Here is a 24982-nt window from a genome sequence, read left to right as displayed (position 1 = left end):
GTTCTTCGGCTGTCGTGGAACCCATTGCGGTTCTACCTGGAACCAAAAGGGTTCTACCTGGAACCAAAGGGGTTCTACCTGGAACCAAAAATGATTCTTCAAAGGTTTCTCCTATGGAGACAGCCAAATAATCTTTTTAGGTTCTAGATAGCACCTTTCTTTCTAATAGTGTATGAGTCTAAACTGCAATGACCAGTATCATTGTAATCATGTTGTTGGATCACACTCTGCTGTTGGCTAGTTTGTCCTACTAACGCATATTTACAGCAGGCCTTGGTGTTTTCCCTTCGCTTTAAGTGACCAGAAAGAGTGATGTGCGTAGGTTTGTTGCTAACCTCACAGTCACAGTCACGTCACCACAAGACCCATCTATAGATCCATGGAAATCCTCCATCACAAATTCCAGCATGCTGTCCATAGACATGGCACTTAAACCAACAAAACAGTGCTTTGCTACTTTCCATTGCTTTCTTTCGCAACACTGTCTGGGGTCATGAAGTGAGCCATTGTTGTAGTTACTGACAGTTTATGCATATCAAGTAATGAGAGCTCACAATGAAGCTCAGATGAAAGGGAGGTATGCATGAACATTGTCTACTTTTCAACCTGGGTCACATTACTCAGGTAAACAAGATCATAAACCTTTCTACTGCTAGTGCCACAGGATAATATGCAAATGTCAGAGGGCACTAAGAAAATTGTTTTATACTGTATACAAAGATCTTGTTAGTAGGGTACTAACAATATCTTTGTATACAGTATAAAACAATTTTCAATTTTCAACATTCAATGTTCTGAGCCAGCGTGGTGCTCTATAAGCAATGAACTGACAACTAGCTAAGCAGAAGTCATGCAAGCCTAGAAAGACGGGACCACTGTCCTTTGTCTGGAACTGTATTCCCTCTCTAGCAAACAGGTATTTTTGATAAGGCTGAGCTTGTCTGCAAGACTTGGACAGGTGCTGGGGGTAGGGGACAGGCTCCAAGAGTGTGTTTGCACTGGCTAAACAAGTAGCCTGCAATAATTAATTAGCTGAAATTGTCACGTTTACCCAGGCTTGTGTGTGTGTGTGTGCACCATCCTTCACTGGCTGTTGTTTCCCAGCTGGTTTTATGGCTAGAGACCAACACAAAAGGAAGCTTAGCCTTGAGGAGCCCCTTAAGCACAGAGAGCATTTAAAAAACACAGATTATTATAACTCTTTCCTTACTCTGATTGACTTTCAGTCATAGCCATATAGCCTATTTCAGTTTAACGGATATTGAAAAGGGTTGTTGGATTTGGCTGTGTTTTGGTTCATTGCTTTCTTGGTCCCAAGGATATTAGAAGGTATGAGGCCTCCCAAACCAGTTTAATTGTACCCTTGGATATGAGGACATAACAAATGCTATCAGATAGGTTAATTTGGTCATACAGGATGTCTCTCATCGTAGATGTTCCTAAGGAAATGAGTAGAGATGTATCATGTATCAATGTATCATCTCTTGCCAAATTTTGGAGGGAAAAAAATCAAGCTAGGCATATTTGTACCCTTGATGAGCTAGTGTCAATTTGGAGGGGCCTTTGCTTCTTTTTCGTTTGGACAGGGCAAGGACCTTAAAGTGTCCACATGAAACACAACCTGCAAGAGCGTTTATTGCCAGAGGTCATGCATAGAGAGAGTCAGTGAAATGAAACCCAGGAACACCCTAGTGCCTAGCCTTGCTCTGAAATAGGGCTACACGACATGGGTGTTTTTTTAACCAAATATTGCGATTGCGATTTCACTTGCGATATAGATCAAAACACTTGGGCAAACTGATGGAATCATAGAAATAGATTTAATAAAAAACTAAGAGGATGTTACACGTGGCTGTTTCAAAATATTGCATGCGATATGATTCTCTTGCTAAATGGATATTGCACATGTCAATGTTGCGATTTTGATGTGAATTCAAATAATTCTGCAGCCCTACTCTGAAAGGATGACGTGATGTGGTAACAGAAGACAAAAGATGCTTAGAGGGATTTATCACAAGTGCTAGGAGAATCATACAGACAGTAGCCTCAGAGGTCATGGGCTCTCTAACCCCCTAGATGGCACAGTCAAAAGCCAAATTGGCCAATGAATTGCAGGCACTGCTCTTTGCCGAAAACGATTTTGAAATGGACAGTATGAATGAGGACATAAGACCATCAGTTCAGAGTGGATCTGAATTCATATGGAGACATTTTGGGTGATATGGGTGAATGTAGTGGTCCCTCTTGACCTACTGTAAGAAGTGTACAAAAAGCTTCCCCGCACCTCTGTTGAAGCCTTACAGTAATATTTGTTTAACATGATCTCTTGTTTCCCAACCCCATTACTAGAGTGGATCTTTATCGTAATGCCATAGTCAACCTGAGCCCTCAGTGGTTGTTTATTTCAAAGCCGAGAAGCGAAAAGCTTTCATTTAAGCTGATTAAGAGTGAAAGCAAGAGGGAGAAAAAACACCTACTTTCTCTCAAGGGCCTGAGAATTGAATATCTTGTAATGGGCATGGAGGGGCTGAGTTGGGTTTGAGAGTGAGAGATATGTAAAGTGCACAGACCCGATTGAAACGCAATCCCCTTTCCATTATGTTCTTGCTGTCCCACTGTTTAAATGGTCTTCAGAAATGGCCTTCCCTGCCTGTGTGCTGCCTGCCAGGCTCATCCACACTTAGCCAGTAAAGGCTGATTGGGGTCACACTCTCCTGCAATATTTACTCACCATAAATAAAACACACAGAGACCCACTGGCCCGTCAGCAGCAATAAACAGTGGGGAAAAATCACAGTGCAAATACCCTTTAACTGAGTGATATAGCTACCTAGTACTATAGAATTAGAAATTAGAATTTAATACGATCTCAATGCCAAGCTCACTTTAATTGAAAATGACAATTCGGCTGAATTGAGCGCAACCAATAGCGTGAAGAGCTGAATGAGTAGGGTATTTCCAGCAAACTTGCCCCCAGGCAAAGCTGCGTACTGTCCGTGCATATGTAACAGTATTGCTTCCGTCCCTCTCCTTGCCCCAACCTGGGCTCGAACCAGGGAACCTCTGAACACATTGACAACAGTCACACTGAAACATCATTACCTATCACTCCGCAAAATCTGCGGTCCTTGCAGAGCAAGGAAAACAACTAATTGAAGGTCTCAGAGCGAGTGACGTCACCAATTGAAATGCTACTAGCGGGCACCGCTAGCCTTTTCACACCGGTTACTTTGCCTTCGGAAAGTATTCAGACCCCTTGACTTTTTCCACATTTTGTTACGTTACAGCCAGTGGTGTAAAGTACTTAAGTAAAAATACTTGAAAGTACTACTTAAGTCGTTTTTTTGGGGGTGTCTGTACTTTACTTTAGTGTTTATATTTTTGACAACTTTTACTTTTGCTTCACTACATTCCTAAAGAAAATTATGTACTTTTTACTCCTTACATTTTCCCTGACACCCGAAAGTACTCGTTACATTTTAAATGCTTAGCAGGACAGAAAATGATCCAATTCGCACACTTATCAATAGAACATCCCTGGTAATCCCTACTGCCCTGGTAATCCCTACTGCCTCTGATCTGGTGGACAAATGCTTTGTTTTAAAATGATGTCTGAGTGTTGAAGTGTGACCCTGGCTAACCATGAATAAATAAAGAAAGAAAATTGTGCCGTCTGGTTTGCTTAATATAAGGAATTTTAAATTATTTGTACTTTTACTTTTACTTTTGATGCTTAAGTATATTTAAAACCAAATAATTTTAGACTTTTACTCAAGTAGTATTTTACTGGGTGACTTTCACTTTTACTTGAGTCATTTTCTATTAAGGTATCTTTACTTTTACTCAAGTATGAGATTTGAGTACTTTTTCCACCACTGGTTACAGCCTTATTCTAAAATGGATTAAATATTGTATTTTTTTCAGCAATCTACACACAATAATAATGACAATGCGAAAACAGGTTTTTTGAAAGTTTTGCAAATGTATTTAAAAAAACAAACAGAAATACCTTATTTACATAAGTATTCAGACCCTTTGCTATGAGACTCGAAATTGAGCTCAGATGAATCCTGTTTCCATTGATCATCCTTGAGCTGTTTCTACAACTTGATTGGAGTCCACCTGTGGTCAATTCAATTGATTGGACATGATTTGGAAAAGGACACACCTGTCTATATAAGGTCCCACAGTTTACAGTGCATGTCAGAGCAAAAATCAAGCCATGAGTTTGAAGAAATTGTCCATAGAGCTCTGAGACAGAATTGTGTTGAGGCACAGATCTGAGGAAGGGTTCCAAACAAATTCTGCAGCATTGAAGATCCCTAAGAACACAGTGGCCTCCATCATTCTTGAATGGAAGACGTTTGGAACCACCTATGCTCTTCCTAGAGCTGGCTGCCCGGCCAAACAGAGCAATCAGGGGAGAAGGGCCTTGGTCAGGTAGGTGACCAAGAACCCGATGGTCACTCTGACAAAGCTCCAGAGTTCCTCTATGGAGATGGGAGAACCTTCCAGAAGGACAACCATCTCTGCAGCACTCCACCAATCAGGCCTTTATGGTAGAGTGGCCAGACGGAAGCCATTCATCAGTAAAAGGCATATGACAGCCCGCTTGGAGTTTGCCATAAGGCACCTAAAGATAAGCTTGTAGCGTCATACCCAAGAAGACTCGATGCTGTAATCGCTGCAAAGGTGCTTCAACAAAGTACTGAGTAAAGGGTCTGAATACTTATGTAAATAGGATATTTCCGTTTTTGAAAACCTGTTTTTGTTTTGTCATTATGGGGTATTGTGTGTAGTTTGATGTGGGAATAAAACAACTTAATCAATTTTAGAATAAGTCTCTAACGTAACAAAATGTGGAAAAAGTCAAGGGCTCTGAATACTTTCCGAAGGAACTGTACATGGATGTCAACCTTAACAGACTCATGATAGTCATGAGACCCAGCTATTGGGGTCAATATGCCTGGGCAAGATCAGAATATTCTATTTTCTCTCTTCCCAGTATTAAAATGTAATTAGCAAGCAGGTGGCACCCATACTGATGTATTAATTTGTTCTTAGTGATTAGTTCTGATTCTGAAGTCTTGGTTTGGAGATTCTGTTATGAAAGAGATTAACATCCACAGGGATAGAATTCTTAGGGGGTGATATACTGCTCTTTCTATGACATAGACTGACCCGGTGAATCCAGGTGAACGCTATGATCCCCTATTGATGTCACATGTTAAATTCACTTCAATCAGTGTAGATGAAGGGGAAGAGACAGATTAAAGAATTATTTTTAAGCCTTGAGACAATTGATACATGGATTGTGTATGTGTGCCATTCAGAGGGTGAATGGGCAAGACAATAGATTTAAGTGCCTTTAAACGGGGTATGGTAGTACGTGCCAGGCGCACCAGTTTGAGTGTGTCAAGAACTGCAACTCTGCTGGGTTTTCACACTCAACAGTTTCCCATGTGTATCAAGAATGATCCACCACCCAAAGGACATCCAGCCAGCACAACTGTGGGAAGCATTGGAGTCAACATGGGCCAGCATCCCTGTGGAACACTTCCAACACCTTGTAGAGTCCATGCCCCGACAAATTGAGGCTGTTCTGAGGGAAAAAGGGGGTGCAACATAATATTAGGAAGTTGTTCCTAATGTTTTGTACACTCAGTGCAATTGCACAGTGTATTGAGTGCAAGCTTATCCACCAGTCAGTATGGTGTCTTTGTCCTGCATCTCCAGTCTCCATTGTGAAACATCAGCATTACCCCCTGCTGGCTTAGTGTGGTATTGAGGAAACTGCAATATGCTAATATCCTCCTCATAAAAACTTGAGTCAGCCCTGTGTAGTGATGCCTGACTTTGACAACACGTGTATTTTCTGTGAAAAAAGGAGAGTGCTTGGTGTTGATGGATCACCTCACCTGGAACGATTTCAAAAAGATGTCTCCCTGGTTCGTCTGGGTTGGCGGTGAGCTCGTTCACCTGACAGCCCTGCAGAGGTATGCAGCCCTGGAACAAACAAACAGAGAAGGATTTCACTCAACCACAGGAATCAGCAGCATTAGGGAATCCATCCATTCAAAACCAAATATTAACGATACCTCAGTGAGATTAAACTCTAATCGGTTAAATCACAAATATTGATAAAATCCTGATGAGAATATTAGGGTAGAACATAGACAGAAGATCTCTCTAGCTCTATCTATCTCTTTCAGGATGAAGATGTACAGATTATTGAATGCAGATCAATAATAATTAAACAACGTAATCAAGGCCTGTTAATTTAGAGACTACTCAGAAGGTAAGCCGGTCTCATTCTACCAGTCTGGCAGCATCCCTCATCATCCCTCATCAAACAGGCTGGGATCTGCCAAACCAGAGGCCAAGCTGTCCACAGTAGTTGCCATGGCAACAAATTGGTATAATGTTGGGGTAGGGCTAGCAGCCCAGCAGAGCTCCCAAGGGTACAATGTGCCTTGAATATGGGGACAAATGACTGAGGAAAACCAAGACGTAACTCAAGATCTGAGATTATTCTCCCTTCAAAACATGTCTTGTAGTATCCTTTATGGCTCTAAACACCAATCCATTCCTTAACGGCCAGCTCTACATGATAGGAAATGGCTATAGATTGCCTCTGTGCAAATTCCCTTCTTTCAATTATAATTTCCTTTCATCTCAGTGTGAGACCTTGCTGTGTGAATTGCTTACACAGCCCCCTGCTCCAATTCCTATTGGTTAGATGGGAAAAAAGCGACCAGATTGACACTTTTGCACGCATCCTGGTTACCGCGCAGGGAGGGGTGTGTGTGTGTGTATGTGTGTGTGTGGAGAAATCAATACTGGCTGGATGACTATTGACAGCCTGTGATTGAAAGGTGCTAGTCAAACCCTTCAGTCATTCATCCAGGCCTTAATGCAGAGCTTCTCCAACCTGAAAGGCATCGATGGTGTGTGTGTGTGTGTTTGTGTGTTGGGGAGACAGGTCTGCATTTAAAAGGGCAGCAGTCAAGTGGGAACGCCAGTGGAAATCAATGGTGCTTGGATATCAGGCCGGGAATGTAAGAAGATGATCACTGAACACTGGAAGCATGGGGCCACCGCCTACCGCCTGCTGTCTTTTGTTGGATCACTTCATTACCCTTTCCTGGCTTGATGCTGTGTAGTGGTCCCGAAACAACCGTCTGCCTGATTACCTCGTAGCTCTTTCATGACCATGTCAACATGTCATGACCAACATTGATTTTCCTTCTAGGCAGGGCACGATGGCAATACTATCTATCCATGCTAGGTGGTGATATAGAATTTTTAAAATGTTCTATTGGCCATTTGACCTGTCTGTCTAAGCAATGGATGAAAAACCACAGCAAAGTATTATTGGAGAGGATCTGAACCAGCGACAGTAGCTACTATAGCGAAAGTCCCACATTAAACCAAATAAAGGTTCAATACCTGTGGCTTGGTCTCCTCCTCGTCTTTGTAGAAGTAGAGCTGGTCAGAGCGCAGGACAAACCATCTCAGCTGCCAGTTCTTCATGATGCTCCTCTGTTTCTTCAGCCAGCCAGCCTTCAGAGCCCCCTCGTGGAGACTGGGGGAGGACGGGCGGCACGGGCCCCGGGACACATCCCCCATCACCATGCTCTTGGACCGGGCTGGAGAGTCGAGACACACACACATACACACATTAATACAAATACACATGTAAGCAGGGAGGGAGACAGGTAGGGAGGGAGACAGGCAGGCAGGGAGACAGGCAGGGAGGGAGACAGGCAGAGAGGGAGACAGGCAGGCATGGAGACAGGCATGGAGACAGGCAGGGAGGGAGACAGACAGAGAGGGAGACAGGCACATACACATAGTGTGTGTCAGCTCCAGGGTTGCCATGGTGAGGCAGACAACACACACACCACGTCCTGCCCTGGAGCTGAGGCTGAGGCCCCCCTCCCTCCCCTGGGTAGAGGTGGCTGGAGACCCACCCGGCACAGGGAAGAGAGGATAGACCTCAGGTGATATAAGCGATTCATTTAAAGCCCCTGGAAGAGAGTTATTGTCTGTTCTGGCAGACCACTAGAACCAGAAACCCGTTTGAACTGTGATAATAAGACCTCCTGGGATTGACTCTTGGTTTTAGTGTAACGTGAGCTCAGTCAACGACTGTTTCAGATGCAGTTTATAGGCTTCCTCTGTCTGGAGGTTCTGGACCCACACACTGTCCCTGTATCAGTTTCAGTCTGTCCTCTATGCAACACTATTCATGAAATTAGCTACAGTATCAAGTACAGGAAACACACAAGATGACTCAATACAGTACAGCATGTGCAGAAAGTAAAATCTGGTCATTACTAGTGCATGCATTAATCATGACATTTGACACAATTAACAAAACCCTGATTTCAGCTTCTAGAGACCTGACCATCCTGAGAGAATAGCCACTCAGCAACACCTCTCACAGAGCCAAACAGCAGCAAAGGCAAACAAAACAAGCAATTTGATGATCATGAATAATTTATAGGAATCAATCCTGCAGACATCCTCTCTGCTGGACCTCCTGTGTGACACACTCAGGATCATTGCTCAGCTTAGAGGGGGAAAGGGGGATGAAAATCAATGTTTATTCTGCCCTTTTCTCTCTTATTCTCCCTTTATTCTCCTTCTTGCGATATGGGATGGGTATGGACGGCCAGGAGTTTCTCACATGGTCAGGGAAAATCCCCGACCCTAAGGATGGGGAATGCTATAGTAGACACTTCCCAACATCTCCCTGGCGTCACCCACCATGTTTGGAATGAATTCAAACTGTCCATTCATTTACAGTCATTGTATATTATACACTGTGGTTATGGGTTGGGCTGTGGCTCCTTTGCCCCCAGCCCCAGACACAACATAGCATGGCTACTGTAGCCTAGTCATCATGGTCCCCCTCCACTCCTACTGCCATGGCTGCCTGCTTGGCTCCATTCCTAATGGGTTACACTCATCAGAGGAGCAGGGGCCATATATCACATTTACCATTTCTCTCTCTCTCTCCATCTACAACCGTCCCTCCATCTCTCTCTACCTCCGTCCCTGTGTCTGGGTGCACTGCTGGCCCCACTGAATCACAGCCCTGTGTTCTACTCTGGAAGCCTTTTTAGAGTAAGTACATACTGTACACACACTAGGGTTGAATATTTTTTATGTTCCATCCCCGAGAATGTTTACAAATGTTCCATCCCAAGAATAAATCACTTTTCTCCCGGGTAACCCAGTTCTTCCCGCCAAAACCGGAACTGTCATTCAAAAGCATTATAAAGCACGTAAATAGGCCTGTCTGGATTTGATTCGAGCTTTGATCGAAAATTCAAGCCTGATGCTACTTGAGCCTGATGAGCCATACATTAAATACATTTTATGAGCTCTACATTAAAGACATTCAATGAGCCCAAGCCCAAAAAAGCCCAAATGATTGTGCCGTTATCCAATATAAGATAGGCCTATAGGCTACTGCACATTACGCACGACAGAAAAACATAAAAGCCCATTGATGTAGCTAGCTATATGCTCTCTTGGGTAAATAAATGAAACTAGCTCCAGTAGGCTAATCTTTTTGAGTGTGAACTGTATTACTGTACTGCATTGTATTATACTGTATTATATTGACTGGAATTACGCACATCGTTCAAACCATGATAAAGCAGGGAGAGAACAAGCGATTCTGGTGCAGCACATACAGTGGGGAAAAAAAAGTATTTAGTCAGCCACCAATTGTGCAAGTTCTCCTACTTAAAAAGATGAGAGAGGCCTGTAATTTTCATCATAGGTACACGTCAATTATGACAGACAAAATTAGATTTTTTTTTCCAGAAAGTCACATTGTAGGATTTTTAATGAATTTATTTGCAAATTATGGTGGAAAATAAGTATTTGGTCACCTACAAACAAGCAAGATTTCTGGCTCTCACAGACCTGTAACTTCTTCTTTAAGAGGCTCCTCTGTCCTCCACTCGTTACCTGTATTAATGGCACCTGTTTGAACTTGTTATCAGTATAAAAGACACCTGTCCACAACCTCAAACAGTCACACTCCAAACTCCACTATGGCCAAGACCAAAGAGCTGTCAAAGGACACCAGAAACAAAATTGTAGACCTGCACCAGGCTGGGAAGACTGAATCTGCAATAGGTAAGCAGCTTGGTTTGAAGAAATCAACTGTGGGAGCAATTATTAGGAAATGGAAGACATACAAGACCACTGATAATCTCCCTCGATCTGGGGCTCCACGCAAGATCTCACCCCGTGGGGTCAAAATGATCACAAGAACGGTGAGCAAAAATCCCAGAACCACACGGGGGGACCTAGTGAATGACCTGCAGAGAGCTGGGACCAAAGTAACAAAGCCTACCATCAGTAACACACTATGCCGTCAGGGACTCAAATCCTGCAGTGCCAGACGTGTCCCCCTGCTTAAACCAATACATGTCCAGGCCCGTCTGAAGTTTGCTAGAGTGCATTTGGATGATCCAGAAGAGGATTGGGAGAATGTCATATGGTCAGATGAAACCAAAATAGATATTTTTGGTAAAAACTCAACTCGTCGTGTTTGGAGGACAAAGAATGCTGAGTTGCATCCAAAGAACACCATACCTACTGTGAAGCATGGGGGTGGAAACATCATGCTTTGGGGCTGTTTTTCTGCAAAGGGACCAGGACGACTGATCCGTGTAAAGGAAAGAATGAATGGGGCCATGTATCGTGAGATTTTGAGTGAAAACCTCCTTCCATCAGCAAGGGCATTGAAGATTAAACGTGGCTGGGTCTTTCAGCATGACAATGATCCCAAACACAACGCCCGGGCAACGAAGGAGTGGCTTCGTAAGAAGCATTTCAAGGTCCTGGAGTGGCCTAGCCAGTCTCCAGATCTCAACCCCATAGAAAATCTTTGGAGGGAGTTGAAAGTCCGTGTTGCCCAGCGACAGCCCCAAAACATCACTGCTCTAGAGGAGATCTGCATGGAGGAATGGGCCAAAATACCAGCAACAGTGTGTGAAAACCTTGTGAAGACTTACAGAAAACGTTTGACCTGTGTCATTGCCAACAAAGGGTATATAACAAAGTATTGAGAAACTTTTGTCTGTCATGGTTGACGTGTACCTATGATGAAAATTACAGGCCTCTCTCATCTTTTTAAGTGGGAGAACTTGCACAATTGGTGGCTGACTAAATACTTGTTTTCCCCACTGTAAAACCTACAGAGTTAAAAGTTGTCACGTCTCCTCCCGTTGCTCCCCTCAGGCGCTCTGATTCGCCGGTCTACTGAGCCACCGGTCTGAGCGCACCACCTTGGCAACACCAGAATGGAAACCCAACCCACCCTAATCACCTCCAGCGCACCTGCACCTCATCATCTCATCACCACCCCTATATAGCCCTGGACTGTTCAGTGTTGTGTTGTGTGTGATTGTTAGTGTCATATCGTGTACTCGCTCTTTGTTGTTCTCTTGCTCAGTGTTAAGTAAACCTTTACGTTGTTGATTCCTGCGTCTGCGTCCTGCCTCTTCGTATCCTCAGTACTCGTCACAAAAGTAAGGATTTTGAAATATAATAGGGCCTATATGTATAATTAGTAGGCTGGCGCATATATACCTTTCATAATACTGTATTTCCCCTAATGTTACTAGCCTACCTCCTCTTTTTCTCTTTATTGTTCATTCCTTCCTCGTGTTCAAGAGTTAACCTCTTAAGGATCAGACCCTTTTTTCAATTCTCGCCTAAAATGACATACCCAAATCTAACTGCCTGTAGCTCAGGACTTGAAGCAAGGATATGCATATTCTTGATACTATTTGAAAGGAAACACCTTGAAGTTTGTGGAAATGTGAAATTAATGTAGGAGAATATAGCACATTAGATCTGGTAAAAGATAATACAAACAAAAAAACATGTGTTTTCTATTAATTTTTTGTTCCATCATCTTTGAAATGCAAGAGAAAGACCACAATATAATATTGCAGTTTAGGCGCAATTTAGATTTTGGCCACTAGATGGCAGCAGTGAGTGCGCAAAGTTTCAGATTGATCCAGTGAAGCATTGCAATACTGGACTATTTTGTATCAAGTCTGCCCAAATGTGCCGAATTGGTCAATTGATACATTTTCAAGTACATAACTTTAGAGAACATACAAAAATGATATGGTAATACAAAATGTAAGTTTACACACTCCCAGGAATGTCATACATGATGGATCATTAGCTTATACACTAACTTTCACACATCTAGATGGCCGGGCGGGGTGGGTGTGGAGACAGAGATAGCAGGGGTTCAAATTGTAGAACCCAGTTCCTACATTTGAATATAGCAATTGATTTTATCTAACAAAACTATGATACATTTTATCTCTGGGACCTTTAGGATGACAAATCAGAGCAAGATTACTGAATTGTTGTGCACTCTCCTCAAACAATAGCATGGTATTTTTCACTGTAATAGCTACTGTAAATTGGACAGTGCAGTTAGATTAACAAGAATGTAAGCTTTCTGCCCATACAATCATGCTAATCACATTAGCGCACATTAGCTCAACCGTCCCGTATATGGGACACCGATCCTGTAGAGGTTAAATGAAATACGTTTTGTTGTCCATATCTTCATCTTTCTAATGACATCCCAGAATAATATAGGACTAGAATTAGATGCAGAAGGCTTTCACTTCTCTTCACGAAGATTGAATGGTTATGGGTCTGAATAAATAACTGCTATAGCCTACCGCCATCGCACATTCGCTCTTCTTTTAAACTGCCCGAGTTCTATTGGCTGCTGTATTTAACATTCAGCAAACAAGAGCTTGCATCCCTCTTCAAATTGTCTATTGGTGTTAGAAACACAAAAACAATTATGTCCAGCAAGCTATTCTAGTCTATCTTTTCCTGCATGGGACTCCAAGAGCTAAGGATTATTTTCAGGAAAGAAGCCAGCGGAGCACAGGTGCATGCATATTGCGCAAGAGACAGAGGCTATAAGTTAGAAGCTTATTATGCATAACCCATCATTAATTAGCTAAATATAAAGCTAATACTGCATTGAATTTATTACCTGAAAGAAGTAGGCTAGGACATCAATATATTGGGCTATATATCAATCTAGAACAGGTTTATGTATTTTGGATGAAATTTCAATGGAGTTGATGGAGAGAGAACTTCGAGAGAGTGCTCATGCGTGCATTGCTTTAAAACAACGATATTCGAGTAATTCCCACGGGGGGCCAGTATGAAAAAATAAATTATAATAATAATTGTATGCACTCACTAACTGTAAGTCGCTCTGGATAAGAGTGTCTGCTAAATGACTAAAATGTAAATGTAAAATGATAGCCTGTTTAAAACTGCAGCTCCAATAAAAAAATAAAAAGTATCTTTAATTAAAAAATAAGGTGACCCCCGAAAGCCAGATGGAGATGGGTAAATTAGATACGCATTCTATCTATATTACTGTAGAATAGACTATGCTGCAGCAAATGCAGGCCTACCTGTCAAAAAAAAAATGAGATGATAGGACTATATGCATCGTGAACTGCACTCCATACTGAGATGAGTCTGTCCCCACGCTGAGTGTTGATGATTCATCATGCAGACGCCGTAGAGAAGCCAGATTTAAACATTGCGTATAATTTTACAGTTCCATTTTACACCATGCTGTTCATATAAATTGTTTATTATAATTTACCGGTTTCTCGCAGTTATTTATCCCAGGAAACGGGAGTGGTTTTGGGCGGTAAATCCCGGTAAATCTTGTTAACCGGGTTCCCGCCATTCAACCCTAACACACACCCGTCCTGGAGGGACCATAAGCATGGTCGTTAGAGACTTGTTTGAGCTCTTTTGTTTTAGCATTGTAATTGGTGTATTGTGAGATCTCAAACATTGTCTCAAATATCGTCTTAATTGAAACTATAATGACAAAGTCTTTCATTACTGTATTCATTATTCTGTCATTCCAGCCAGATGTATTTCATCAGTGGTGTTTCAGGACATAACAAACCGTGGTGTTTTCTAAACAGACATTTGGGGGAAGCCTCGTGAGTCTTGTTTTCCAGTTTCCACACTGCCCTTTCAAAAATCGACTCTACTGGAAGAAACCAAGTAGGTCCAAGAGGAATGAAGGAATGATTTGTAAATGTTGCCATAGTAGTGCACACTCTTAGAAAAAAGGGTTCCAAAAGGGTTCTTTGGCTGTTCCCATAGGACAACCCTTTTTGTTTCCAGGTAGAACCCTCTGTACCATTTGGCCTACACTCACTGACTCAGATAATTGGGCAGTGTATTCCAATGCACCCACGGACTGCAACATCTGATGCAAACTACATTACACTCTTAGAAAAAAGGTGCTATCTAGAACCAAAAAGGGTTCTTCAAAGGGTTCTCCTATTGGGACAGCCAAATAACCCTTTTAGGTTCTAGATAGCACCTTTTTTTCTAAGAGTGTAATGTAGTTTGCATCAGATGTTGCAGTCCGTGGGTGCATTGGAATACACTGCCCAATTATCTGAGTCAGTGAGTGTAGACCAAATGGTACACTGACCCAGTTTGGAGATTTCTTCTATCAGTGATTCATTTCACGGTAAAGTATACACCAGTTGTATTCTGCGCATGTGACAAATAACATTTGATTTGATTCCCTGCGTTGTCATGGGCGTAGTTACAATGTGGTCACTCCCAGTCTGTAAGTAGGTCTTAGAAACAACATTGTTGTGTTATCACAACATACCAGCAATTCATTTAGCTAAGGAGTGCACATTCAGAGTATTTCTTTGTATGTTTATGGTTAAGTAAATGGATGATTCACACTCACAGTAACTCTGAGATTATAACCCAAACATACTATTCCCCTCCATATGATTTATAGTAATCTTCAATTAAAGATTTAGTAGATTGGTTGTCCTCCTCCTTATTGTATGTGGCATGTATTCCCTGACCCTAGAGAATAGTCTGCCAAGGATGTTCATCATGATTAATGTATATTGTGTACCAGCTTTACTAATACCATCAATCAATGAACTAATGTCTAAAAGCATGATATCACGCCAGCTAAGGAGATGTGCTCTATATAACTTGTCTATTTAGCATGTCTCTAACCCATAGTATGATTAATCCATAGTAATGGCATATGACTAAGTGTGTCTCTTTTCCTGTGGCCCAGACGTCATACCTACCTTATTGTGTTTCAAAGTGGGTGAAAACTCATCCAGAGATAGTAATCATGACCATAGAGAAATAACGACTGCATGATTGCATTGCACACACACATATTATAGCCCAGGGGTAGGCAACCCTGGACCTGGAGTGCCACCAGGTGTGTTGATCAATTAGCTCAGTTGGTCAGGTGAGGTGCCTAGTTGGAACAACATCCTGCAGTATCTGCAGCACTCCAGGATCAGGGTTGCCTACCCCTGCTGTAGCCTATATCCAGTCACTATTGTTAATGAACTTTTGAGCTGTGTATTCATCATCACACGATATGGATGTATAGTCCTCTCCAAATCAGAGAATAGCTATCCATTAACCTGTCACAATGAGCAGACTTATCAGCCACAGGATAAATTACCTGGCTCTTTTCTCCAAGCTGGAATCCATTTGAGAAATTCCATTTAATGAATATGGTTGCTGTGTGATTTATGATGCATGGGAAGGAGGTAGCAGAGCTACAGGTGCATCACTGGATCATTTCCACTGACTCTATCTGCTGTTGATGAATGTATTAACCCATTGAGAATCAGTGGAGAGTTTGCGTTGCCTAAGAAACTGTAGTAGGTGTCACTCGGATTAGGGGGAGGGGGGTGTGATTACTGTGCGTGATGTTCAGCTGCAGTGAGGTGTCACACTTCTCTACTGGTGTGTGTGTACTCTGTGTTCTAGTGATGGGGGGAAAAATGGATTACAGTTACATATCGCAATATTATTTTGGACGATATTATATAAATACTTTTCATTCTATAGCTTGTTCTCCATCTTCTTTTTAAATATTGAGCCAACATGTTTTTACATTTACATTTTAGTCATTTAGCAGACTCTCTTATCCAGAGCGACTTACAGTTAGTGAGTGCATACATTTTTCATACTGGCCCCCCGTGGGAAACAAACCCACAACCTTGGCGTTGCAAGCACCATGCTCTACCAACTGAGCTACAGGGAACTGTTTTCAACACTTTTATTTCCATGACTGATCATCATTTTCTCATGCTCTCTCTTGTCTCTATGCAGCAGACATATAGTAAGCAATATGTTTGGAACATCAAATTGCAATAAAATTGCAGTATCGAATTGCAATCGTGAGAATCGCAATACATATCATATCGGCACCTAAGTATCGTGATGATATTGTATTGTGAGGTCCCTGGCAATTCCCAGCCCTAGTGTGCACTGTATCTATGCTGTATATTCTGTTGCATAGTATGTGTGTGTATGTGTGTGTACTACTGTGCCTGTAGCTCATCTGTCAGTACTACTACTGTCAATGCTGTGTAGTATACTACAGTAGTGGGATTTCTCATCCCAAAACCATGGTAATGTACTTCAAAGGCATGATGATGAGGAGAGTGAAACAGCTGAGATGTGGGCTATTTAATGAGATTTCCATGGACCACAAAATATATTTAAAAGGACCAGGACTCGAAAATTGTATTTCTTCAAGTGTTTTGTTGAATGAATAAAAATAAGCAATTTACATACCAATTACAAAATCTATGCAGAGAATGTGTGTATCTTAGAACCACAAACCTAATTGAATCTATTTCATTTTTGACATCTTTTAATGAATTTATTCATCCATTTAGTTTCTTATACACTCTCAATTTGATCTTATTTTAGAGAGAATAAGAGAATACAGATAACGATGTGATCTATCCCTATATCTAGTACTGTTCATCATTTCACATGAACTCTCATGAAATCTTATCACACCTGCATCATTTTGTCATTCACATTCTAGTGTCAATGCCGCATACATCAAAAGCAGCAACTGACGGACAAGCATCTGGTCAGCATCGTCAAGATGAAACAGGAGATGATGATGTCATTCACAGCATCATAGTAGAACGATCGTTGTGTACCGCCCATGTGCTCCATTCAGATACAGTATGTAGTAGTAGGTTAGATAGTAGTGGTAGAGAAAAATACATCGCTCTCGGCTCGCTCACCTCTCCTGGTCTGTCTGATCTTGGGACTCAGCATCGCTGGAGGACCACACTTTGCCCTCTCAGCATGTTCATCCGTCCGTCCGGCACCCCACCCCTTTCGTTTTTCTCTCTCTATCACTCTTTCTCAACACACCATCCTCTCCTCTCCTGTCTATCCTTTAATCTCTTCTCTCTCCCACTGACCTTCTGTAGTAGGCAGCACCAGCAGCAGCAGCAGGCTAGGGGGCTGGGGCTGAGGGGGGAGGGATCCCTCCTCCTCGCACACGCTCAGTGGCCTCCACCCCTCCCTTCTACATTATTCATCGCCGGGGCGACCACGCTGGTGGGTAGGGGGGAGGGAGGGGGGATCTCATCCCACTACTACTATACCACACTGATGGGTAAAGCCTGTTTGTGATTAGAATGCCCTTCCCATCGCAGGTTCAATGGGGCTGAAACACACAAGGAGGAGAGCTGCTGTTTCCCTTCCTCTCTCTCTGGCTGGCAGCTACCCTCTTAATTGGCTAAAGCCATGTGTTTCTCTCTTTATCACTAATGTTCTGTCATTTTCTATTTTTCTAGATTTTTCTCCCTCTGTCTGTGTTCTTCCTTTTCCTTCTGTTTCACTCACTAGGGTCTACCTCTTCCTCATTATGTCAGTTACGAAAGTTCAATCAGGAAGGCTAGTCTAAATGCTTGTTTAACTTCATCAAGCAGCATAACATAATTCCTATTAAACAGGCTTGGTGGGAATTAATACAAACGTGTCATCATCAGCATACAGTCTCAACAGTCTTTCAACTATTTACATTTAGCCTATAAGCATGGCACAATAATGCACATTCCGCACGCTTTCTGTTTAACCTATGGGCTCACTTTTGCAATTATCACTTTCCTCTCTCTCAACCAATGGGTGTAAATCTTGGGATGTATTATTTTTATGTAATTATTATAAAAAAATGTAGGGGGTAAATCAGCTTTAATATTGCAGATAGATTGTGACTTACATCAATGTAATTGTCTGCATCATTTCCAATCCCCCACACATTTTTTTGTAAATATATTTAAAATATATATTTTCCTTTATTATTTTCCCCTAACCATACTATCCCTCCCCTAATTGGAGTAAACTAATGGACAACAACTCTTAGGCTTCTACATCCAGCTTATACATACTATATACATTTTACGGACACAGCATAGTTTACAATAGTTATCTTTTGTTTGTATTTAGTCCCATCCTTCAGCTACACTCAACCCCTCCCATTTATCTCTGAACACCATCCAGTTTTGATTTCTATTTGCCATATATTTTTCAACTGTACTGTGATTTTTCACAAAAGTTCTAAAATGATGGTCTCTGCTTTCCGTGTTATTTAAATTATGTCAGACCCCGAAATCTCCCCTGAGGAAGAAGATACGTCCCTTGTTCCAGCGATAGATCTATACCCACTCCCAGGCAATCCAGGTGATTCCTCCATAACTATTTTCCCGAGAAGAAGTTAAGCCTTGTTCACACTGCAGGCCTTAGTGCTGAAATCAGTTTTGTTTTTCAAATCCGTTTTGGAATACTGACTGTCCAAACAGCAAGTTACAAGTGACCAAATCGGATGTGTGTGTTCAGACAGCAGTAATTTGCTGACATGGCTATGTTAGTTGTCATAGTAATGACGGGTGTGTGCTCACAGTGGTGTAGGCTGATTGGTGGTGGTGCTCCTGCTTCCTATCACTCAGAAGTTATGTGGCAAGCTAAGGTGACAACAATGCCTGCCTTGGACGTTTCCCCAGTTGCTTTGAATGTTCAGAACACTTTTAAAGACTGAAAGGATAAGACGATCCAACTTTCAAAATGAGTCCTTTTTGGCTAGCCACAACAATCAACTAGATAGCTAGGTAGCTGTTGAGCTCATCTAGCACATTCACTCATGTATTTGTAAACAATTAACAAGCCAGTTAACTACCACATGTTCTTGTCAAATCTGTCACCAGAGTAGCTAGCAAGCAAAAGGATATGCCAAATAACAGTCGCATGGCAAGGAATCAGATTTGTATCTGATTTCAAACCACCTACGAAGGTAGTTGGAAATGTGGGTTGAGGTATCTGATTCCATTTGCTCAGACTGCAGGAAAAATAACAGATTTGAATGAGATATGGGGGGGGGGGGGGGGGGGGGGGGAAATTGGTAACACTTTACTTGACACCTAGTGTCATAACAAGTCACTTGTCATAACCTGTCATAATATGGTCATAACACTATCACGACACATATCCTTAGACCTGTTGTGACATGTATTGTATGGCTATTTTATTTTATGGCTGGTTATGACACCTACATAAGAGTGTCAATACCCATAAAACTTACCATACAATGCTAAACATTCCATTACACCATAACCTACTTGTCAACAGTATATTTATGTTATGTACAATTTTCTGAAATTGACCATATTGAATTGTCATTGTAATTGTAAACACATTGATGTCAGACATGTACAGTTGAAGTCGGAAGTTTACATACACTTAGGTTGGAGTCATTAAAACTTGTTTTTCAACCACTCCACAAATGTCTTGTTAACAAACAATAGTTTTTGCAAGTCGGTTAGGACATCTAATTTGTTCATGATACAAGTAATTTTTCCAACAATTGTTTACAGTCAGATTATTTCACTTATAATTCACTGTATCACAATTCCAGTGGGTCAGAAGTTTACATACACTAAGTTGACTGTGCCTTTAAACAGCTTGGAAAATTCCAAGAAATGATGTCATGGCTTTAGAAGTTTCTGATAGGCTAATTGACATATTTTTAGTCAATTGGAGGTGTACCTGTGGATGTATTTCAAGGCCTACCTTCAAACTCAGTACCACTTTGCTTGACATCATGGGAAAATCAAAAGAAATCAGCCAAGACCTCAGAAAAAAAATGGTAGACCTCCAGAAGTCTGGTTCATCCTTGGGAGCTATTTCCAAAAGCCTGAAGGTACCACGTTCATCTGTACAAACAATAGTATGCAAGTATTCAGCTGTCATACCGCTCAGGAAGGAGACGCGTTCTGACTCCTAGAGATGAACGTACTTTGGTGCGAAAAGTGCAAATCAATCCCAGAACAACAGCAAAGGACCTTGTGAAGATGCTGGAGGAAACAGGTACAAAAGTATCTATATCCACAGTAAAACGAGTCCTATATCGACATAACCTGAAAGTCCGCTCAGCAAGGAAGAAGCCACTGCTCCAAAACCGCCATAAAAAAGCCAGACTACGGTTTGCAACTGCACATGGGGACAAAGATTGTACTTTTTGGAGAAATGTCCTTTGGTCCGATGATACAAAAATATAACTGTTTGGCCATAATGACCATTGTTATGTTTGGAGGAAAAAGGGGGTGCTTGCAAGCCGCAGAACACCATCCCAACAGTGAAGCACGGGGGTGGCAGCATCATGCTGTGGGGGTGCTTTGCTGCAGGAGGGACTGGTGCACTTCACAAAATAGATGTCATCATGAGGAAGGAAAATTATGTGGATATATTGAAGCAACATCTCAAGACATGAGTCAGGAAGTTAAAGCTTGGTCGCAAATGGGTCTTCCAAATGGACAATGACCCCAAGCATACTTCCAAAGTTGTGGCAAAATGGCTTAAGGACAACAAAGTCAAGGTATTGGAGTGTCCATAACAAAGCCCTGACCTCAATCCTATAGACAATTTGTGGGCAGAACTGAAAAAGCATGTGTGAGCAAATAAGCTTACAAACCTGACTCAGTTACACCAGCTCTGTCAGGAGGAATGGGCCAAAATTCACCCAACTTATTGTGGGAAGCTTGTGGAAGGCTACCCGAAATGTTTGACCCAAGTTAAACAATTTAAAGGCAATGCTACCAAATACTAATTGAGTGTATGTAAACTTCTGACCCACTGGGAATGTGATTAAAGAAATAAAAGCTGAAATAAATCATTCTCTCTACTATTATTCTGACGTTTCACATTCCTAAAATAAAGTGGTGATCCTAACTTACCTAAAACAGGGAATCTTTACTAGGATTGAATGTCAGGAATTGTGAAAAACTGAGTTTAAATATATTTGTACAACAACAAAGAATTTAAGAAACAAACTTTCAAACAAAGGAAAAAAACTCATCTGAAAAAATTTGGGTTTTGACATCCTTAAGTAGGTGTCATAACCAGCCATAAAATAACGCAATATATGTCACACAGTTGTAAACACTGTATATGGCTCATGACAGAGTTATGACCATATTATGACAGGTTATGTCAGCTGTAATGACATATTATGACATGTTTATGACCGTGTCATAACGTGTTATAACGCTAGGTGTCAAAAGTGTAACCAAGAAATTATTTGAGTCACTTCAAACTGCCAACGTGAACAAGGCTTTAGAGAATCGCCATTAGGCAAGTGGGCATTTTCCGACGCTCAACTTTTGGGATTCCTGGCCAATCCTGGCCACAGTGGTCCAGGCATTTCAAGCCATGAGCTCCTCACAACTGGCTACGAATGCATTTGACTCATCTCTGCACTCCACACGACAGTATTCCTTTCTCGGGAGAAGAGGTCGTTTCTCCCAGAGGGAAGAAAAGGCTCCAGAAAACGTGAGGCAATGGGCGTCTCTGACCAGGCTGGTCCTGCCTCCTCTGCTCCTTTTCATTGCAGTTTGTGGTAGCATTTAGCATTTGCCGTGATGTTTTGCTCCATGTTTAACCCCAGGAGAAGAGAGCTTGATAATTATATCTCTAAGATTTCCGGCCATGGTTAGCGTCATTCCACGTTGATATATAATATTATTCACTTCAGCTATCAGATCCAGTTGGATTTATTGTTAATGCTCATTTGACTCATAGTCTTCTCGAGGGTATTAATTGGGAAAACTCAACCTTCTTTACATCCCGGATTCATATTCACTGATGAATATTTTACTATGGCTGTTTGCTAAACAATATGGTGTCTTGTCATAAACTTTCTTTTGCAGAGAGAGCACAGAGTTTTTTCCAAATACAGTTATCCTCTGCAGGGATAAGGGTGCATATGGGTCTTTCTATAAATAAGGGGGCCAATGTGTGACATCAGTGTCAAAATTGTAAAATGGTTTGACATATATCTAAATATGATTTTCTTGCAGCTTCATGTGTAGTTACAGGAATAAAAGTCTAGGTAGGCACAATGAGACCACAACTTCACCTAGCAACAACAACATATCTACATGTCATGTAGCATTTTTCTTTTGTCATGCCTAGTTGCCGGGTCTTTTTGTGCTTTAGTCAACTTCTCTATTATTTATAGCCATGCTAAACATTCCTGAAGAATGAAAAAGACAAACAACAGCATTTCTATGTTTTAATACTTGATATAATAATATAAGATAATACAATGTGTTCTGTCAACAAAATCAGTGACAATAACCAATAAGGAAATCATTATAATCAGTAAACTCTTCAAGCGTTGTGTATGTGTGTGTGTGTGTGTGAGTCTGTTTGAAAACTAGCTGTCATATGCTTGCTTCCTCTGTCCTTATTTCCTCTACTCCTTGCCTTTCCTTGAAAGTGCATTGTAGCCTGAGGGAAGGAACCTTCACTCCTCTCCCCCAATGTGCTTTGAGAGGGAGGTGAGGAATGGGGGAAACAAGGGGAGAATCTCAATTGCATTTCTTGATTCCTCAAGAGAGGGGAAGGACCTCTGACCTTCTCATCCAATGGGTTTTGAGAAGGAGAGAGGATGTGACAAATCAAGGAAATGCAATCGAGATTCTCCCAAGGACAGAGGAAGCAAGTATTTGACAGTTATTAAAGCCCCCATGCAGTCTTTGTAATTTTATTTTTTAAATCATCACTGTATGTCTAATAAATCACTGTGTGTTAATTTAATGAAAATAACTCCAAAATACATTTTTTTTCTCATTTATTCCCCTGAGCCTCCTTTGGCCCTTGAAATGCTCAGTCTGATTGTGTGGGCGTTAGGAAACAAATTTGAAGATATTTACATACACGGCCCTGATAAGCTGATAGGACGATCTAGAGCCCACCCCTTACCCAGATGAACAGTCATTGGTCTATTATAATCAAATCACATTGTGATGTCCACATCACCAACAAACTATCATGGTCCAAACACACCAAGACAGTTGTGAAGAGGGCACGACAAAACCTTGTCCCCCTCAGGAGACTGAAAAGATTTGGCATGGGTCCCCAGATCCTCAGAAAGTTATACAGCTGCACCATCGAGAGCATCCTGACTGGTTGCATCACTGCCTGGTATGGCAACTGCTCCCCATTCGACCGTAAGGCGCTACAGAGGGTAGTGCGTACGGCCCAATATATCACTGGGGCCAAGCATCCTGCCATCCAGGACCTATATACTAGGCGGAGTCAGAGGAAGGCCCAGAAAATTGTCAAAGACTCCAGTCACCCAAGTCATACTGTTCTCTCTGCTACCGCACGGCAAGCGGTACCGGAGCGCCATAGTCTAGGTCCAAAAGGCTCCTTAACAGCTTCAACCCCCAAGCCATAGGACTGCTGAACAATTAATCAAATGGCCACCCGGACTATTTACATTGACCCCCCTTTGTTTTTACACTGCTGCTACTCACTGTTTATTATCTATGCATAGTCACTTTACCCATACCTACAGTTGAAGTCGGAAGTTTACATACACCTTAGCCAAATACATTTAAACTCAGTTTTTCACAATTCCTGACATTTAATCCTAGTACAAATTCCCTGTCTTAGGTAAATTAGGATCACCACTTTATTTTAAGAATGTGAACTGTCAGAATAATAGTAGAGAGTGATTTATTTCAGCTTTTATTTCTTTCATCACATTCCCAGTGGGTCAGAAGTTTACGTACACTCAATTAGTATTTGCTAGCATTGCCTTTAAATTGTTTAACTTGGGTCAAACATTTTGGGTAGCCTTCCACAAGCTTCCCATAATAAATTGGCACCATTCCTCCTGACGGAGCTGGTGTAACTGAGTCAGGTTTGTAGGCCTCCTTGCTTGCACACGCTTTTTCAGTTCTGCCCACAAATGTTCTATAGGATTGAGGTCAGGGCTTTGTGATGGCCACTCCAATACCTTGACTTTGTTGTCCTTAAGCAATTTTGCCACAACTTTGGAAGTATGCTTGGGGTCATTGTTCATTTTGAAGACCCATTTGCAACCAAGCTTTAACTTCCTGACTGATGTCTTGAGATATTGCTCCAATATATCCACAATTTTCCTCCCTCATGATGCCATCTATTTTGTGAAGTGCACCAGTCCCTCCTGCAGCAAAGCACCCCCACAGCATGATGCTGCCACCACCGTGCTTCACAGTTGGGATGGTGTTCTTCGGCTTGCAAGCGACCCCCTTTTTCCTCCAAACATAATGATGGTCATTATTGCCAAACAGTTCTATTTATGTTTAATCAGACCAGAGGACATTTCTCCAAAAAGTACGATCTTTGTCCCCATGTGCAGTTGCAAACCGTAGTCTGGCTTTTTTATGGCGGTTTTGGAGCAGTGGCTTCTTCCTTGCTGAGCGGCCTTTCAGGTTATGTCGATACAGGACTCGTTTTACTGTGGATATAGATACTTTTGTACCTGTTTCCTCCAGCATCTTCTGGATTTGACATGGTGAGAGCTCCACCTTACCCTCTGAAAGGCTTGGTGGATTTTGGTGGTATTGCTTACACTTGTCCAATCCTTTCAGATCTCCACAAGTGTCTAGGGGCTAGGGGTTGCTTTTGGACAGGACAACCCTCCGGTTGTGTGGTGGACCTACAGCATGACTCGAGGCATTGGTTGGATGTTTCATTCCATTGCTATACACACATACATTTGCACGGG

General features: G+C 41.8%; 1 protein-coding gene across 1 annotated transcript in view; it reads right to left on the bottom strand.

Moving 5' to 3' along the window:
• The window catches only part of LOC311101123 (rho GTPase-activating protein 22-like), a gene marked incomplete at both ends in the record, with an annotated part of 33778 nt that extends 16579 nt beyond the window's left edge, over positions 1 to 17199 (bottom strand). Inside the window, 3 exons of the mRNA XM_084142184.1 lie at positions 5919 to 6006; positions 7450 to 7649; positions 17166 to 17199. Coding sequence (XP_083998310.1) covers positions 5919 to 6006; positions 7450 to 7649; positions 17166 to 17199 — 322 coding nt within the window. The remainder of the gene's footprint in view (positions 1 to 5918; positions 6007 to 7449; positions 7650 to 17165) is intronic.
• Positions 17200 to 24982: the final 7783 nt, after the last annotated feature.

Source organism: Coregonus lavaretus, assembly GCF_964263955.1.
Source record: "Coregonus lavaretus genome assembly, chromosome: 25".
Taxonomy (NCBI): domain Eukaryota; kingdom Metazoa; phylum Chordata; class Actinopteri; order Salmoniformes; family Salmonidae; genus Coregonus; species Coregonus lavaretus.
This window is presented reverse-complemented; position numbering and strand designations above follow the sequence as displayed.